The following is an 18,771-nucleotide window of genomic DNA, read 5'->3' as shown; positions in this document are numbered from 1 at the left end:
CAGCATGCAGGATAAGCCGTTACCTTGTCTCAATTCTCACCGTGTCTCGAAGGAACTCGAGAGTATCCCCGAGATGCGCACGAATTACATCACGCAATCCAAGCTAGCTATGGTCAGTCCTGTCAGTTTGTCCGGAAAACCTTGTTCGTGCATTATCTATGCTATGGTCTCGATCAACTGTTTTGTATGCTGCTTTAAAATCAATAAAGATGCGATGCTTGGGCACGTTGTATTACCGATATTTCTGCAAGATCCGTCGAATCGTAAAAGCTTAGTCCGAAGCTTCACGAGCCCCCATGAAGCCCGGCTGATAATTCTATACGAAATTTTATGCTAACGGTTACAATCGGCGTAACAAGAACTGGGAGAGTACCTTGTAAGCGGCGTTTACCAGTGTTCCATCCACTTCTTCCATCCATTCCTCCGGAAGCATCTCCTTCTTCCAAATTTTGAAAATAACCCAGTCGTTGCTAGCATTTCTCGGCCATGTTTACAAAGCTCTGCCAGAAGGCGGTCCTTACCAGTGGCTTTATTGGTCTTCAGCAACCTAATTTCTCATTTAGCGTCTAGGAGATCAGGTGCTGAGACATTTCTATCTTTCACGGGTACTCCTAGGTTAACTTTGGTTGCGCCTCCTTCTGAACTTCGCCATTGAAATGTTCATCGAAGAACTGGTTCCACCTGTCGAACACCTCGCGCTCAATTGTGATTAGATTCCTTTCCTCGTCCCTACATATATCAGGTATCGGTGTGAGCCCTTACCCAGCAAACATTTTCGTACGTATATCAAAGTAACAAATATGATATATGAACCGATATATATGTACAAAAATCGCATTCGATGCACGAAACCAGCATATGCGTACTGTTTTGGAGGCGATATAGGGTACGGGAGGGTATTCCCATCACGCTACTAATTTCGGCATACATTACCTTTTCTGGCTGCACTTTCGCAAATAAAAACTTTGCCGCTGTATAACAATACTGAAATGAATGTAGCACTCATAGGCTTTAATGTGTTATAACTATTTTCATAAAAATGTAAGTAATTTGGTTAATTTTATTCAATAAACATCAAAACCACTGTTTTTCCACTAGCACGTAACCAGGCTGAAAAACCAGCAGCAATCGCTTACGCGTATCCGCTCTTGGTGATGGTTTGGAAAACACACAATTATGATCACGTTTACTTATTCTAGAAACTAAACAGCTGTGAATATGCTATCACAGAACAATGAAAATATAAATCAATTTTCATTCACTAGCCATTAGCAGCATTTTGTTTTTAATTCCAGCATATGGTGTGCTATTTACACTACTACGAATATATGAGGCCTGAAATGCTTCTATCGTATTTGAGTTACAACTGGCACTAATGTATATGAACGATTCAATGATACACTAGCGCCAGAAGCAAGCTGTTGTCACTGCAAAACTAATTATCTTCAATGAGCCCGGAATGTAGGCAATAGCGACAAGTTATCCATCGGTCTCTCTTTTCTTGTCGTTTTTGATCTGTTTTTTGAAAAGCACTTAATCGCTGTGCTGGCTATTTCGGCCTGTCGGATTTAAAAAACACAGCCACCACTATAGAAAATGGTCAATTTAGCCGCAGCAACTTCATCATTTCTCGCGACTATAACTCAAATTCAGTAGCGTTTTATTAAGACCAAAATACACGCCGATATTCAGTAAATATTATTCTATCAACTGGTATAAAAATCTTGGCTCGAATAAATATAGTTTCAGCGTAATTCCTGAATATTGTTCAGGCTACCGCTTAATGGGCTGGAAATACCCGCCCGTACCCTACGTACTGCAAATTATATGAAAACAATTCACATTCATAAGCATTTGTATACGATGAAATTCGACTCAACATAATTAGTTCCATAATGCTATACAATTCTGTGACGAAAATCGTATATGAATCAGTTACTATCATTTTGTACGAATAAATGTAAACTAGGGTGCGTTTTATTAAGCTTTATGTACGAGTTCGAGTTTGTTTAGCGATATTCAAGATGATTTTCACACATTATTATACGATTTGTGGTTTGCTGGGTACTCATTTGGTTCACCTGCTCGTAAAACTTATGTGTGTCATTAGCTCGGAACAGCTGTTCTATTTCTTCACGATCGCTGCCCTTTTCGCACTTTTCACCCTCCAGGATCGTGGCCAACTGGTTCCTTGCTCATCGATATTCGGCCAAGTTCTCCCTAGTGGCAATGCACAGATTTTTCCGTTTCAGAACATTTATTACAACATTTATTTGTACGAAATTGTTACTTTTATTAAAATATATACAAAAGTATCCATAACATGTAAATTTATTATGTTGATTCTATGTTGAAAATGCATCTTTTTCATTAAAGTACATTATTTAGTCATGAAAATGTCTGAAAGCTGTAAACAGACGAGCCTAAACATATCTTCACTAACGATTCAGTTAGAATTACGCCTGCCTCAGATGTTCAAAACACCATATCCCTCAAACTACCAATACTGTTTTTTCTAGCTAAGTGATTCCTATGTAGAATTTTCTGGCGAACATTTTAAGGAGAAACCGAAAGTGGCTCACGTTATTGTATTACACTCTTAAATGATTCTACCTGTAAATTGGTCGGATTTAGTTAAAGTTAGGTTGAAACTACTCAAAATGCCTTTAAAGTGTACAAACTCAGATTTTGAGTAGTTTTTCAACCAAAAAATTGGTAGTAGGAACTTAAAATTGCGTTATTTGTCATAGAGAATAATTCAATTATCGGTAGCAAGTAGCCAAAATTGGTTGAAATTTTTACCCAAAGTTTGAGTTTGTACACTTTAAGGGCATTTTGAGTATTTTCAACCTAGCTTTAACTAAATCCTACCTGTTTACAGGTAGAATCATTTAAGAGTGTAGAGCGATAAACACTGTACTGTATTTATATACACTGAGAAAACTTTTCGTATAGTTTCTATGTGTCCCACATATAGATTTTCGCAATGTGCCCAGCAAATAAACTTTATGTGCCAAACAGTTATCATTTATGTGTTTTTAACAGTTATCATTAAAATTTGCACATACTATTCATATGCGTATAATTTTTATGTGTATGTCTGGGAGGATTGTGTTCAAATACGGCACATGATAATCATATGGAATTTCATATGGAAATTTACTATTAGTTATGTGCAGAATATTTTGAGTGTATGCGGCAAAAGCGGCAAGCTCTTTAAAAGCTCATTGATGTGGCAAAACTCTGAGAACGTGGTGCTGTTTTTTCTGAAATCGCTAGTGCAACGAAGCGTGCGCAACCAAATATCTATTAACTAATTCCAGATTATACGTTTTATCAGAGGTGGGCACCGCTAACCGAAATTTTAGCTTCGCTAACAGCTAATCCGCTAAATCAAAACGTTAGCTTCGATAACCGCTAACCGCTAAATCAACCATCAATTTAGCGGAAGCTAACGCTAACCACTAACAGCTAAATTTGTTAGCACTGTAGAATCAGCATTACTTTGATAAGCCTGATTTCGGCAATAAAAGAAATTTTTTGTTTCAAAGGTCTAAGAAAAAATACCTGAGATAGTTCCGTGCAAATAATTGCAGGCATTCATGAAAAATGTTTAAAGAACATTATCGCTTAGCATATTATCACATTAAAAGGGTATAAAACATTTCCATGACATATATTTCTCGATTTTTTATTGGAGTTTTCCATCGCAGTGAAAATTTATGTAAATGCTTTCCAAATAATATTTTCTCTGGATTGCTTAATAAAAAGTTAGGTATTTACATTTTGTTGGGTTTACACTTGAGCATTACCGGTAAGCGTACCAGTAGTGGCGCATCTGGTAATAAAATTTCAAGTTTTTAGTCAAAATACAATGAAATCAGAATGAAAGGAATCAGAATCAGAAGGTAGAAAATTTGTAAAAAAATATTTTGTAGATAATAATTTTCCTTGGTTGTTGTGAACACTTTATTGCGTTGAAATTTGGCCCAACACTTATGAATTTATAAAACGAGTGATGTCCGAGAAAATCGAAAAATCTCCTTTGATGTTTTCAGTGAATGTAAGAGGCCTCGAAGTTTTTAAATATCGATTTATTTGAGTCCGCGTACAAAAGTAGTCCTCTACGGACTTGAGACAACAACTTTGTTTACGGAAGTGCACTTGCCGTATTTGAACGAAAGACGTTGCGGACTATTTTTGGCGGAGTACAAACGGATAGCGGAGAGTAGCATAGACGTTTGAACCATGAGTTGTAGTCACTATTTGGGAAAAAGTTGGGAGACTACGGTGGGCCGGCCACATCGCAAGTATACCGAACGTAAAATCCGTTCTCTTCAAGAACTCCACCGGCAACAGGAATAGAGGGGCCAAACGAGCTGGATGGTTTGACCAGGTTGAAGCCGACTTGCATGTGCCAAGACGCGTAACAAATTGGAAACGAGTAGCCTAGGACCCAGAAGTACAATGGAGAGGAATTCTTGATACGGCAAGAGCCACCCCGGCTCTTGGCTGGTAAAGTACGTACAAAAGGTTGGAATTTGGAATCCTTCGACCGAAGCCTGTGCGATATTTCTCACAAATTTTCCTTCTGCCAAAAAAAAGTTAGCGGTTTATTTAGCGGTACACAAATTTAGCGGAAGCTAACAAAAACGCTAACGGTTATAAAAATTAGCGAAAACGCTAACCGCTAACCAAAATGTTAGCTGAGCTAATTAGCTGTTAGCGGATTAGCGGAATTGTGCCCACCTCTGCGTTTTATGAATACGTAATGATCTATATGATCAGTTAAATTTATTTTCCATTAGCAATTATGTTTTGCTGAGCGTTTGTTGATATATAGCGGATCGATAAATGAAATGACAAGTTTTAGGAAATTATAACAGCACTGGAAGCACTGATTATGTGGCGAAAGCGTGCTCTGCCAATACAGATGCATTTTTAAGGCACAAAACAATCTATGCATCAAACGATAGCCATTTATCCAGCCACCTTTGAACCAGTTTCGGTTTCCCCTTAAGCATATTTATTTGAAAATAAAATTGTGGGTTTTGGGGGTGTATGATATGATCAACCGATTTCCACCAAACTTGGTACACATATTCCTTGATATAAGGGCATCAGCACTGGGGGGTTGACAAAAGAGGGGGAGGTCATAACTCCGAAATGCCTGGACGATTATTCATCAAACTTGGCACACATGTTGCTTGACATAAGAGAATCAGCACTGGGGGGTCAACAAAAAAAGGGGGGGAGGTTCCCTAATAGGGGGAGGGTCTCTAACAGTGGGGTGATCATAACTCCGAAACCCCTTGACCGTTCTTCATCAAACTTCAGCAATCAGCACTGAAGGGGTTGAGGAAAGGAGGAAAGGAGGGGGAGGACTTCGAAACGACGGGGGGGGGGGGGGGGGGGCGCTTCGAAATGTTTGGACGGTTTTCCCATAAGTGACGGAGAGACAATCGGGCGAGCTGATGACCGGAGGTTGCTGTCAGGAAGGGGGGAGTAATGCTCACATAACTTTAATAATTTAACCGTACTACAGAAAAAATCAGAATACGAAACACTGAACTACAATGTTCGCTGCTGTAGATTTGTCAACTGTTACGGTAATTATGCACCGAATCAAAGTGACTCGTACAAAAAGTGTTCGATCATTAGTGATAAGTAGGGGTCAATCCCGGCGTAGTGGTTAGCATTCACGCCTCTCACGCCGAGGTCCCGGGTTCAAATCCCAACCCCGCAGAAGTCACGAATGACCTAAAAGTGTTAAAACGGCTTTAACCTAACAAAAAAAATAGCGCTAAGTGTTGTTGGCCGACAGGGGTTTGAGTCACAGGGGTAATCATTCAAACAGTTTGGAATTGATCTGAGAACACCATGTTTTTCCCATGGACAACTTTATGTGGCCAGAGTGGGCTCAGCCAATAATTTGTGCATACTTGCTCCTGGTGGTAAAACTAGACACATTGTTTACAAACAGGTTTTGTCTTGAAAGGAATACACGGTTTGTTGTATCCATGGAAGAATCATTGCTGCACATTCTACTTTTTTTTATTAGGATAGCTTGTTTAGAAAAGTACAATAATAAAACTATTCATTTCCTACGGACTGGGTGGCCATTGTTAAAAGCGGAAGGTGGAAGGTGCAAATAGGAAAAATGTCTTTGTTTCTTTTTCTTTATAGGGTTTTATAGAGTTTTACGTAAAGAAAACCGATGTGCAAGTGGCCGGGTAGACAACAGAGGGGGAGCTGCAAATGGGGAGGAACGTCCAAAAGAGGAACAAGCGTTATATTTTTGCATTATAAGCATTTCGGTTACAATCTCTGCTGTACAAGTGGCTGTGAGACAAAGGCGTCCCGATTAAGATCGGGTACTCAGCTAGTTTAATAGATTTTCAGACCCTTTTGGTTTAGTCTTACTTTATCGAAAAAAAAAAAGATATTTGAAATAAGTTAAAACTACTAACAAAAATTTTGACTTCTAAATTTTCGTTTTTGTAAAATATCTCCTATCATCGAGGACAAGTTCAGTTTTTATTTAGTAAAGCTGTTAAATTTAGAAACAAAAGCATTTGGTTTGGTAACGTAACTAAATCGGGATTACCCAGTAAGATGATATTTGATGAGTGTTCATATTTTAAATTTGTGTGATTGACAGGCAGTGAATCTACAAAACAAGCAATAAACAGTTTTCTATATTGTATATTTTGATAACGGAGATATCGCGTTTTGCGGCAGATTAGCAGGGAGGGAGCAGATAGAACGCACAACCGGAAAGCAATATTTAAATAGTGAGATGGAGGAACATGTGATGGATTTCGTTTATGATGCCGTGCAGAGTAAGATAAAATCGGCACAACAAAAAGCGATGAGTTTCCTGTGAGTGTTTTGATGGGAAATTGCTACGAGGTTGAGCAGGATTGTGAAATCTTTTTCTCCCAAAGTTTGTATAAGATAACACTGATACAATACACGATGAATTTCCAGTGTGTTTTGAAGGTAAGTTTACTATGGCACGTAAGTATAGACGTTTTGCTGCAATATTGCCAAGCAAAATAGTGAAATTAGCAAGAGTGATTTGGATTACAAATAATGTAAATGTAATTTTCTTCAAGACTTAACCTTAGATTCAAACTGTTATGGTACATGATGCTTTTAGTATGACTATAATAAGCCATTTCCTGACTGTAAATTTGTATCAGTGTTTCGTGAAACCGAACAGACAATATTAGGCTTAGCTAGCTGTTAGTTAAATTTACCCCACCCGACCCCCATATACTTTTTTTTAAATTTTGACCAAGTTCTTCTAAAGCAAATGTTAGCTAGAAATGAATACACTCAGCTTATCTATTGTTTTAAAAGTGTTAACACTCCGTTTTGAAGGGTCCTTGAAAGAAAAATTCTCACTCACAGCGCCAACATAGAGTCCATAAATTATCGCACTTCAAATTTTCAAGTACATTTAAAACCAGTCGAAATTGCGAAATTCCCATTTTTTACTTTTTAACAAGCATTTCGCACTATAGACGTTCCAATTGAGGTTAAAAATCATTCAAGAGCCTTTATTCACAGATTTTTTTTTCAAACACAAAACTACCCGTCTACTTTCACCATTCTGCAAGACCATCCACATTTCAAAGACAAAATAACTACCGATCAAAAGCGCCAACCGTTCAAAAATATATCGAACCATTAAATAATACTGTCGATAAATCAGGTCTGTTCCAGCAGCATCCACTCACTTGTGGCATCAATAGCCAACGATTTACTATTGAGATGAAAAACAATAATTTTAAACCCTTATCGAATAATCTTCCCCCTTTCTCAAAGGACAATGGTCAAACGCACAAGCCCTTAATGATCTAATTAACGGCATAAAATATTTACTTGTCGAACTTCCATTAACCTCACTCTTATCGATTTCCTGATCAGTCATCTCGATGACGTTTGCCTTTGTGTGCGATGTGTGGTATGAGATGCTACTCAGTTTTGCCTTATCAGTTCTGGGCCACTTTCACTTCGGTATGAGTAGCTGCTCATCAACGGGTAGTACGTAGAGGCCGCTAACTCGTCGTTCTACTATATGCTATATGTTCCTCCTACTACGGCAAATCGGGGCCAAGTCAGGTTCCTATCGGTTCGGAATCTCGTGTCGTACTGCGATCGCCGCTGGCCGATTAACCCCATTTGTGATTCGCAAGATCCATCCGCCGCAGCAGTTGGCAATTCAAATCCAACAGCCGTGTAAATGTGCAATCTTGACAACATTTCACTATACACAGCGGCACAGGTGGTTTAATCTGGGTGTCTTATCAGTGAAAATGCACGCGGCTACCGTTAGGCACTTCTTCACGGGAATCAGCAGGGAATTTTAGGCCGGGGATGAGTTGAAATTGAAGTGGCTTCTTCTTGCCGCAGGCCAGTACTGGCCTAGTTATCACAAAGGAATCCTCTTCAGATACAAACTAGAACAGCAGAACTACGATGAGCAATTTTTTCAGTGTTTTAAGAACATCTGAAATCAAAGCTTGCTGGGATGGATTTTCGGTAGACACACTGATTGATTTCAAGCCCGTCATTTAGTTCCATCTAGAGTGCCATGATTGTTCATCGAGGACACGATTTTGGACTATACTCACCCGCGTGTTTTCGAAATCGCGGACGAAAATCACGAATTGTCACGAAAATTTCTCTAACTGATAAAGCGTTTGTATATATTTACCACTTGTGTCTCAGCCGAGTTGGCACCGGTTTGAAGCTATAAATAATCCTACATCGTGTTGTAGCGCATCTCAGTCGTCGTTGAAATAAAAAGGTTACGCGTTACCAACCGGCTCAGTGCGAGCAGTGCGAGCACACACTGTCAGACGTTACACATCTGTTTGTAGTACTACTATTTACTTTAATTTCGCGTACATGTTAAACATCCAGCGAAATTTTTTGTCAAAATGTTGAGGTAAACAATTTTAAAAAACCACTATGTAAATTCTCGCCGCTAAACCGAAGAATAAGAAGGTGCTCAGATGTGGAAAATTATTCTAGATTTATTACTCAGTTATTTTGAATTTTCATGATAATTTCTTGAAGGAAGAATTGGACCACAAGGAATACATCTGGGTCCGCTACTTTTAGTACTGATGAACAAGATTTATAGAAAATTTCGTAAGTGCAGATTACTTCAAACTTTTTTAAGTCTTTAAAGCCACTCATAGATCGTGTTATACTCCAGCAAGATCTGATTAATTTTAACAGATTTAGACTTATGGTATAAAATGCGCGGCTTTAATTTTAACGCTGAATATCTAGCCTTATCTAGAGTTAGAGCCAGTGCCAGAACCAGAGCCAGAGCCAGAGCCAGAGCCAGAGCCAGAGCCAGAGCCAGAGCCAGAGCCAGAGCCAGAGCCAGAGCCAGAGCCAGAGCCAGAGCCAGAGCCAGAGCCAGAGCCAGAGCCAGAGCCAGAGCCAGAGCCAGAGCCAGAGCCAGAGCCAGAGCCAGAGCCAGAGCCAGAGCCAGAGCCAGAGCCAGAGCCAGAGCCAGAGCCAGAGCCAGAGCCAGAGCCAGAGCCAGAGCCAGAGCCAGAGCCAGAGCCAGAGCCAGAGCCAGAGCCAGAGCCAGAGCCAGAGCCAGAGCCAGAGCCAGAGCCAGAGCCAGAGCCAGAGCCAGAGCCAGAGCCAGAGCCAGAGCCAGAGCCAGAGCCAGAGCCAGAGCCAGAGCCAGAGCCAGAGCCAGAGCCAGAGCCAGAGCCAGAGCCAGAGCCAGAGCCAGAGCCAGAGCCAGAGCCAGAGCCAGAGCCAGAGCCAGAGCCAGAGCCAGAGCCAGAGCCAGAGCCAGAGCCAGAGCCAGAGCCAGAGCCAGAGCCAGAGCCAGAGCCAGAGCCATCTTGTGCCTTATATCCAATACAATAATTCATTTTTCTTGTATTACATCCATTTAGATGTTCGGAATTATCGTAGCATTACCAGCCTTTCGGAGCTGCATCCGAGCTGCATTCGAAATAGTGGTGAGTAATGTTATTCTTGCTGGAATAAAATGCTATATTTTTGCACCGATCAACACCGATTTATGCCTGATCGATCCGTCAGTACGGGCCTTATGGATTTCACGTCTATCTGTATATTCTACATGACACAAAAAGTACAAATTGATGTTTTCCACACTGATTTAAAGGCCACATTTGGAATAGCCCTTAGAATATACCATAAAACACTGCTGCAGAATATTTCGCTTTTCGGTGAATCTTGGAATTTCACGAAATGACTAGGATCATACTTATGCGGCAAAGTCCCACGTTTGCAGCTTGACTCCTGCTTCTCTGCCCGGCTTACCAATTTCTCGGGTGTGCCACAAAGCAGCAACATGGGACATTTTCTGTTTTTGCTGTTCGCTGCTTGGAATGGGATGCAAGCTGGTGTATTCTGATGACGTGAAGATATAATTTATTCTGTAGTTCGTTCCATAGATTATTACCGATGATTGCTTTCCGTCAGCTTTGCCGGATTCATGAAATAGCACGTGGCATCAACGATCCCTACTGCCTGAAGCCACTGTACTGTTCGTTGGTACTGAGACTGGTGTCGAAAGATTTACAAGGGCGCGATCCAGTGAATCTATCTCCATACCCCGATCGTTGCCAGTTACTGGGTCTTCAAAGACTTAAACAACGTAGGAAAGCAAGGTTTAAAAAGCAGTGCGTATGGTAATGATCGTTCGTGCGTCGTGTAGCCGTCGTACACGTCGCGACCGTTGACGTACAGCCGCCGAATTGAGAAATAAAAACAACTATCCGAGTTCTAGAAGAACGATAATTGTGTATTTTGACCAAGTGTTATCGATTGAAGCCACAAACTTGTGAAATTTCTGTCGTTAGGCAAGTTTACAATTCGTTCCAAGTGAACAAGGTTCATGCCTAAACATCACCTTCGTGAAACACGTCAACCGAGGAGTCGCAACACTTCCGCCGAGTATGCCAGGTCGTAAGCTTCATCGTTGGTTTGAGGTCCCAAGTGGAACTCCTGGGTTGGTGCCAAGGGAAAGGATTTGGTGTCAGAACTGAAGCCTTTGGAATTTTCGTCCGTCGGATTTCATAATCTGGATGAGCCTCTCCCAGTACCCGCCCATTTGCGGTGAAGCTGGGGGCTGATGATCTTTCGTATGGCTTCCTCTTGTTTCATCGCTTGAAGTGACTTTTCCAACTCCTTGCTCGCGACCGTGAATGTACAAATCCTGTCGTGCATACGGAGTACTAGGTGCTCGTCGAGGAACGGATTTAACGTGTAGCTTGTCTTCAGAAGTCTTCTAGACGTTTCTGCATTCGAGAGGCTATCAACCTCCATTGTAAATGGCTCTGCTTGAGATTGCCTGCAACGAAGAATATCTGTTGTTGTCGCTCGTTCGCCATAACTGGGCCATCGATTCGTTCAGATTTCTTGATTACGCAGCGAAAGTTGCGTCAGACTCCCAGCTCTACTGCAGTCTCTCGAAGTAGTAACTTTCACTGAGAGAACCATTGAACATCTATCGCCAGGATCGGAACTTCTGCATGATAGAACAGATTGATGCGAAGCTTCTCGTCGGTCAGTTGCTGGCATACTTTCATGAAAAACTGGGGCCTTTGAACTATCTGTTGTTTTCTGTAAGATCTAGGTCCATCTCAGTCGTTTCTGGAATTTCACTGATATGAGCTGCAACGTAATGTGAATAACCGGTCGAATCCAGCTCCAGACAAAACCGCCGTGTATTCGGCATTTTTTCATGTGGGTTTGAAATGGGGAAGGCAAATGAGGAGCGTCCAATATAGCTCTAGCCATCCCAAGCCCCTACCTAGCGCCTCCACGTGGCCATACGTGGTAATGCTCTATCGAGCAGCCAAGCTAGGAGGTGCGATGCTGGGTGGTTCCCGGCTACCTGTTCTCAAAACCGCGGTTTTGGGCAGACGGCGGAGCCACACGGCCTTGCTAATAGGTGAACCTAATATAAGTTATTTTATTTATTTTTTATTATTATGAAGCATCTCCTGCTATATAGTAAAAACTTGGGTCAAAACGAGTTTTAATACTGCACATGGACAACAGAATGAAAAAAATAAATTAATTATTAGAAGCATTTATGGAAACTCAAAGGACGCAACTCTATTCCATTCGAAGGACTGGTGAGGTTGTTCTATTTTGTTCTTTTTTTCTTTGTTTTGGTCCATATATACCACATTTCATCTTAATATCATATTATCAACCAGAATCCTTAAGATCTGAAGCAAGTAGGGTACTTATTGATTCTTACAAACAAATCATCACGTTGGTTAAAGTTGGTACATCGAAATTGATTATTACATAGAAGGATCCTAATGCTGGAAGGCGACTCTTATAACCCCGGAATGTGCACAAGTGCCTCTACGTGTGTGTTCGCCCAATCCCTTTCGGGCCATCTGGATCTACCGTAAATTTACCTACATACATTGACAAGTCCTTGAAATGACGGTGGCTTTCCCCTACTACTACTACTACTACTACTACTACTACTACTACTACTACTACTACTACTACTACTACTACTACTACTACTACTACTACTACTACTACTACTCTACTCGTCATTTTTTCATGATTTTTGGATATTTTGCCGTGTTTTTGACACTTTTTTTGAACGTCTTTTTATCATGTTTCTTTGTTGTTGTAGCTGTTTTGGTGTCTTTTTGTCATCTTCATCATATTTTCATGTTATTTATTCATCCGTCGTTTTTTCAACTTTCGTTTTTAGTATTTTTCGTCGATTTTTTGGCGTTTTCAACGTTATTTTTGTTCGTGTTTAGCATCTGTTTGTCTTTTGTCATCGTATCGCTGTTTTTTGTTGGCTTTGCGTCTATTTTTGCATGTTTACCGACAACAAAAAGTTGTATTTTTACTGTCTTTCCTTCGTTTTTCGTCGTCTTTCTGATCCCTATTTTTCGCCATCTATTCGTTTCCTATTTTGCGTGTTTTATCACCTTTTTTGTCCCTGTTTTATCGTCTCATCGTCTACGACTTTTCTACTACTATTAATAGCCATTTCGTCATCTTATTGTTGTCTTTTCGTATTCTTTTTGTCCTCTCTTTGGTTTCTTCTATTCGTATGCGTCGTCAATTTATCATCTTTCTGCCATATTTCTATCGTCTTTCTGCCACCATTTCAACGTATTTTCGTCATCTGTTGGTCGTTTTTCGAAGTCTGCTTTTGGCATTTTTGTCGCTTTTCGATCGGATTTCGCCGTTTTCATCATAATTTTTTATTTTGACACTTTTAAACGTCTTTTTGTCGTGTCGTGCGTTGTTTGCCTTGTCATATTTAGTCATGTTTTTTGCCGCTGTTTTGGCTTGTTTTCGTCATCGTATTGTTTTTTCGACACCCGTTCGGCGTCTTGTTGTCATCTCTCCGTCGTCGTTTTATTCTTGCATTAGGTCGCTTTTACCGAATTTTTTGTTGCTTTTTTCTACGTCTTTTAGTCATTTTTTCATCGTCTTTTGTTGTCGTTTACCGTTTTTTGTTGTTATTTCATCGCTCAATTTATTGTTGATGTTTTGTTGTCATTTCACTACTTTTTGTCAATATTTCGTCATTCTGTTGGTTGTCAAGACAACAAAAATGTTTTTACAGTCTTTTCATCGTTCTTTCGTTGTCGTGACTCGTGAGCATGTCGCCCCATTGATGCTTTATAAAATTTTTTTTTGTTATGTTTTTGTTCTTTTTGTCGCAGTTTTGGTATCTTTTCATCACATTTTCATGCTGTTTCCGTCGTATTTTTGTCGTTTTTCGTTGTCTTTTTGTCAGCTTTTCATCGTATTTTCGCCATCTCCGCATCTCTTTTTAGTTTTTTTAATCGCATTTTCGTTGTCTTTGCGGCGTCTCTTCGCTGTCTTTTCTTCATATTTTAGATTTCTTTTCGTCGCCTTATTGTTCTATTTTCTGATTTCTGAAGGCTTAAATGTTCAACAGTTTTGTTACTGAAGGAAATTTTCAACGATTTCTGTGAAGTTCCGTAGGTTCGTAGAAAATTCCTAAAACTGTAGAACTACTGATGAATCGGTAGATCTGTCTTCACTGGTCATCCCATCGTATGCCAAATCTTCATATTTTCTGAAACTAGGCCTTCAGATAGACGAGCAGGTTAGATATTAGTTTCAAGAGATCGAAGACTGCAGAAGGAGGCGGAACGGACGTTGACCTAGGAACCTAAACCCATGGAAAATTGTATTGTCCCAGCACCTGATCTCCAAGAAGTCAAACGACACATCGGGATGCTGAAGACTAACAAAGCCGCTGGTAGGGACCGCCTGTCTACCGGCAGAGCTTCGTAAACATGGCCAAGCTCTACACTGCACACAACGGCTCTACACTGGGTTATTTCCAGGGTTTGGGAGGAGGAGAAGCTACCGGAGGAATGGATTGAAGAAGTAGTGTGTTTCATCAACAAACAGGGTGATCGGCTCGATTGCTGCAACTATTGCGGCATAACATTGGTAAATGTCGCCCACAAGGTACTCTCTCGGTTCCTGTTACGCCGGTTGTTAGCGATAGCTCATGGTTTGGTAGGGAATTACCAGGAAGGGTTGATGAGGGCTCACGCAACAGCGGACCATATTCTTACTATCCGGGAGATCTTGCAGAAAAGTCGGGAGCACAACGTGCTAACGCATCACATCTTTATAGATTTGAAAGCAGCATACGAGACAGTCACTCGAGATCAGCTATGGCACATAACGCACGGACATGATTTTGCGAATAAACTGACGCGACTGATCAGAGTTACATTACATCGAGTGATGTGTTTCGAGACGCGACGAGGGTTGAGACAAGGTAACGGCTTATCCTGCATGCTGTACACCGTGGGCGTCGAAACGCGAGGTACGATTTTCACCAAGGGTAGCCAACTCCTAGGCTTTGCAGATAACCTTGATTTCATATAGCCAAGAACTTTGCGACGACGGAGTCAAATTACGCCAGGCTGAAAGCGGAATCTAGGAGAATTAAAAGGTGTCCCGCATCAAATTGCACAACGGAAGAAGCACTATAGAAAATTACCCATTGGGTATTTTCTCTTCAAAATTTGAGTAGAAGTAGTTTAGAGTGTATTGTTTACACTCTATTTTCATCGCGGTCAGTTTTTCGAAAATTGGAAAGCCCGAAAAGCAACGTCGCGAATTTATTTTGCGGAAGCACCTGGAAAATCCTCAACTCTCTCATCATGAATGATGAGACTTACGTCAAGGCGGACTCCCGGCAGCTTCCGGGGCTACTGTACTTCACCGCCCTGCTCAAGTTTGATGTTCCGGAGGAAGTAAGGATACAGAAACTTTCATAGTTTGCCAAGAAATACATGATCTGGGTAAGAAATACATCATGTGGCAAACGGAGTGCGCCGTTCGTGACTACCGGGACTGCAAATGGGTTGATCTACCTCAAGGAGTGTTCACAGAAGTATCTGCTTCCTCTGTCGAAGCAGCACGAGGGTCCTACGATCTACTGGCCGGATCTACCTTCGTGCCAATATTCAAAGGATGTATTGGAGTGGTACGAAACTAACGGAGTCACTTTCGTACTAAAGGACGCCTCCAACACACCGGAACTAAGGCCCCTCGAAAAATACTGGGCTATTATGAAGCAGGCACTACGGAAGCATCCTAAGGAGGTCAAGTCTGAGGAAGACATAAAGGAAAAGTGGATTTCTGTACAGATGAAGCTGCAGCTAGGTTGTACAAAACTTTTTGAGCGGAGTTAAGCGTATGTTGCGAGCATACGGTTATAGTATTGAAGTTGAATGAAACAAAGATGCCAAAAGCTTACTAATGGGTTATATTTTGTTGTCTGGAAGTTTGAAAGGTATCGGTCAATTAGGTAATTTTCTACAGCGTTTCTTCCGTGGTGCAATTTGATGTGGGATAGCCTTTAGGTTAAAAATAAATGCATCGAAGGCCAAATACATGAAAGAAAGAGGCTCAAAGGAAACAAACGCGTGCCTCCCACGGACGGTAACCGTTGACGGCGATGAACTAGAAGTGGTAGACGGCTCGTGTATTTGGGATGGACACCAACACTAGTAAGGAGGTCCAGTGGCGCATTCAAGCGGGAAATCGGGTCTACTTTGTCTTTCACAAAACGCTACGATCAAGAAACATACGCCGCCGTACGAACATTGGCGTAGCTAGAGGGGGTGCCTAGGGGACCAGGCCCCCTCCAGAATTCAGCAGGCCCCATCCAGAAATTTCCTACATTGGAATTTGAAAACGTGAAAAAAAAAACGGTGTAAATGGCCACAAAAATAACTATCCAGCTTTCCACGAGCGATAATGGCGGATATTGAGCACAAGTGGGCACCATCTTTTGACATTCATTGGAGGAGCGACTTGATAAGAAACTTTCCGTTGCGTATTTGGACATTCTCCCTGAAATTTGCGAAAACTGCAAAGCCACAATCCATAAAACTTGTTGTCCGTTCAATTATGTTCCTCTTTAGCTGATCTGCAAAATTGAACAATGTTTACATTTTTACATTCGAACAACAAACAATCATGAATGTATCCATAGTAACTCCGTCAGGGCGAACTCGACGCTCCTCCAATGAGTGTCAAAAGATTGTGCCCACTTGTGCTCAATATCCGCCATTATCGCTCGTAGAAAGCTGGATAGCTCAATAGCTTTGTAATTACGATATTAAATACCAAAACCTGACATGTGATAGGGACGTGGGAGAAAATTTAGTCACAAACGAGCGCGAGATGGTCTGCAAGTGGAACCAGTTCTTCGAAGTCAAACACCTCAATGGCGAAGTTGCAAAAGGAGGTGGAACGGCAGTTATCCTGGGAGTGCCCAGGGAAGATAGCAATATCCCAGTACCTACCTGAACTGTAAGAAGTCAAACGAGAAATCGGGCTGCTGAAGACCAATAAAGCGTCGTAAGAACCGTCTACCGGCAGAGATGAATATGTCCAAGAAACGCTGGCAACACTGGGTTTTTTGTTATTTCCAATATTTGGGAGGAGAAGAAGCAACCGGAGAAATGCATGGAAGGAGAGGCAAAGCGCTGGTAAAACCGCCTACAAGGTATTTTCCCAGATCTTGTTACACCGGCATTCGCCGATAGCACATGATTTCGTAGGAAATCACCAGGTAGGTTTAATGGGGGCTATGCAGGGACGGACTACGGGCCATATTTTAGCCATCCGACAGACCTTGCAGAGATGTCGGGAGTACAACGTGTCCACGAATCACATGTTCGTTCGGCAGGCACCCCCTAGGTCTCACCCAGAAAAATTATCTAGCTACGCCAATGCGTACGAAGCTGACGATGTGCAAAATCCTTATTAGACCAATAGTTCTTTATGGATTTGAAGCCATAACGGTGCTCACGAAGGACATATGCGCCCTTGCCGGGTTTGAGCGGAAAGTACTGCAGCAAGCGCATGAATCACGAGCTACATGAAGTACTTGGAGAGATTCCCATCGTACATCTGGTGAAAGTCGGTAGGCCACGGTGGGTCGGACACGTCGTAAGGATGCCGGACAACAGTGCGACGAAAACAGTTCTCTTCAACAACCCCACCGGCACAAGGAACAGGGGGGCCCGCATCGTGCAAGATGGCTCGACCAGGTTGAAAGTGATTGGCGACTTCCTAAACGACTGGGAAATTGGCGACGAGAGGCCCAAGATCGAGTTGAATGGAGATGATTGCTTGCAATAGCACAGCACGAATAGCTCTAGACTCTACATGACAAAGACGATGACATCGGTCTTCTGCTCTGATGCTGCTCTTCTCGTTCAATGGGACCACCTATTTTTTCATTAACAATTGTGCCAGTTAAAAAATACTAAAAAGCTGGTCTTCTTGTTGATGACATTCCATTAATAAAAAAAAACAATACAATAAAAATGCAAGCAAGAGTTACATTAATGCCGTGGCTTGAATATGACAAAGAATTATCAAAGGATCGTTAAAATAATCATTAGAGAATCATTAAAATAATCACTAGAAATTATGTAAATTGCATTTTGCTTTCCATCAGATTGAATAAATTGTTTCCAACAATTACATGGAGCTTTTATCTCGTCCATTTGTCTATGCCATCCGACGACGCTACCGGCGTTGTACTTTATCAAAAGTGTGTAAACAGTAAAATCGTAAAATGTACCTAACACGATAATAAACCCCACAAGAAGCGAGTAGATACTTGAGCATCACAAACATCTGCATGTTTGCTGATGGATTTTCATTTTCTACTGACAAGCCCACTTCTGCTGGGACATACAAAACAAACGTTTGTGTTTTTGTTGTCGTTGTTGTTAACCGTCGTCGTCGTACTCGAAAGTGCAATTTGATTTGCATTTTTACAATTCTTCGAATAGTAGTACACTAATATGCTAATCGTACGTTGTGCTGTCGTTACTCCGAATCCGGGTTGAGGGTTTTTAATCTGATAGCGTGATTGCTCATGTGATGATCACAATCTACTTCAATCCTCATCTTGATAAATGGTTAATGACAGCATATGTGAATAAAATATCCGACTGTCGTTTGCTGATGACTTGTGTGCTAAATAGAAAACGGTAGCGTCATTAAAAAGTGTCGTTACATTAAGTTTTTATCATACAATCAGAAATGCTTATTTCCTTTTTCGTTTTGTGTTTCGAGGCCATAATTACTTCTTCCTCCAGATGCTACCCAACAACGTTTTGTGCTCATAGTAGGCTTTGCTCTTCAACCAAAATCTAAACAATATTTATAGTCAAAGTCCTGTCAAAG

The 18,771-nt window shown here is 41.2% G+C and overlaps 1 protein-coding gene across 1 annotated transcript in view; it reads right to left on the bottom strand.

Annotated features, from left to right (window-relative positions):
- Positions 1 to 8,071, bottom strand: part of LOC128745409 (synaptic vesicle glycoprotein 2C) — a 32,312-nt gene extending 24,241 nt beyond the window's left edge. Inside the window, exon 1 of the mRNA XM_053842483.1 lies at positions 7,891 to 8,071. Coding sequence (XP_053698458.1) covers positions 7,891 to 7,939 — 49 coding nt within the window. The 5' untranslated portion in view covers positions 7,940 to 8,071. The remainder of the gene's footprint in view (positions 1 to 7,890) is intronic.
- Between the last annotated feature and the right edge of the window lie 10,700 nt (positions 8,072 to 18,771).

The sequence above is a fragment of the Sabethes cyaneus genome, chromosome 1 (assembly GCF_943734655.1).
Source record: "Sabethes cyaneus chromosome 1, idSabCyanKW18_F2, whole genome shotgun sequence".
NCBI lineage: Eukaryota > Metazoa > Arthropoda > Insecta > Diptera > Culicidae > Sabethes > Sabethes cyaneus.
Note: the sequence above shows the minus strand (reverse complement) of the source record. Positions and strands in the feature narration are given on the sequence as shown.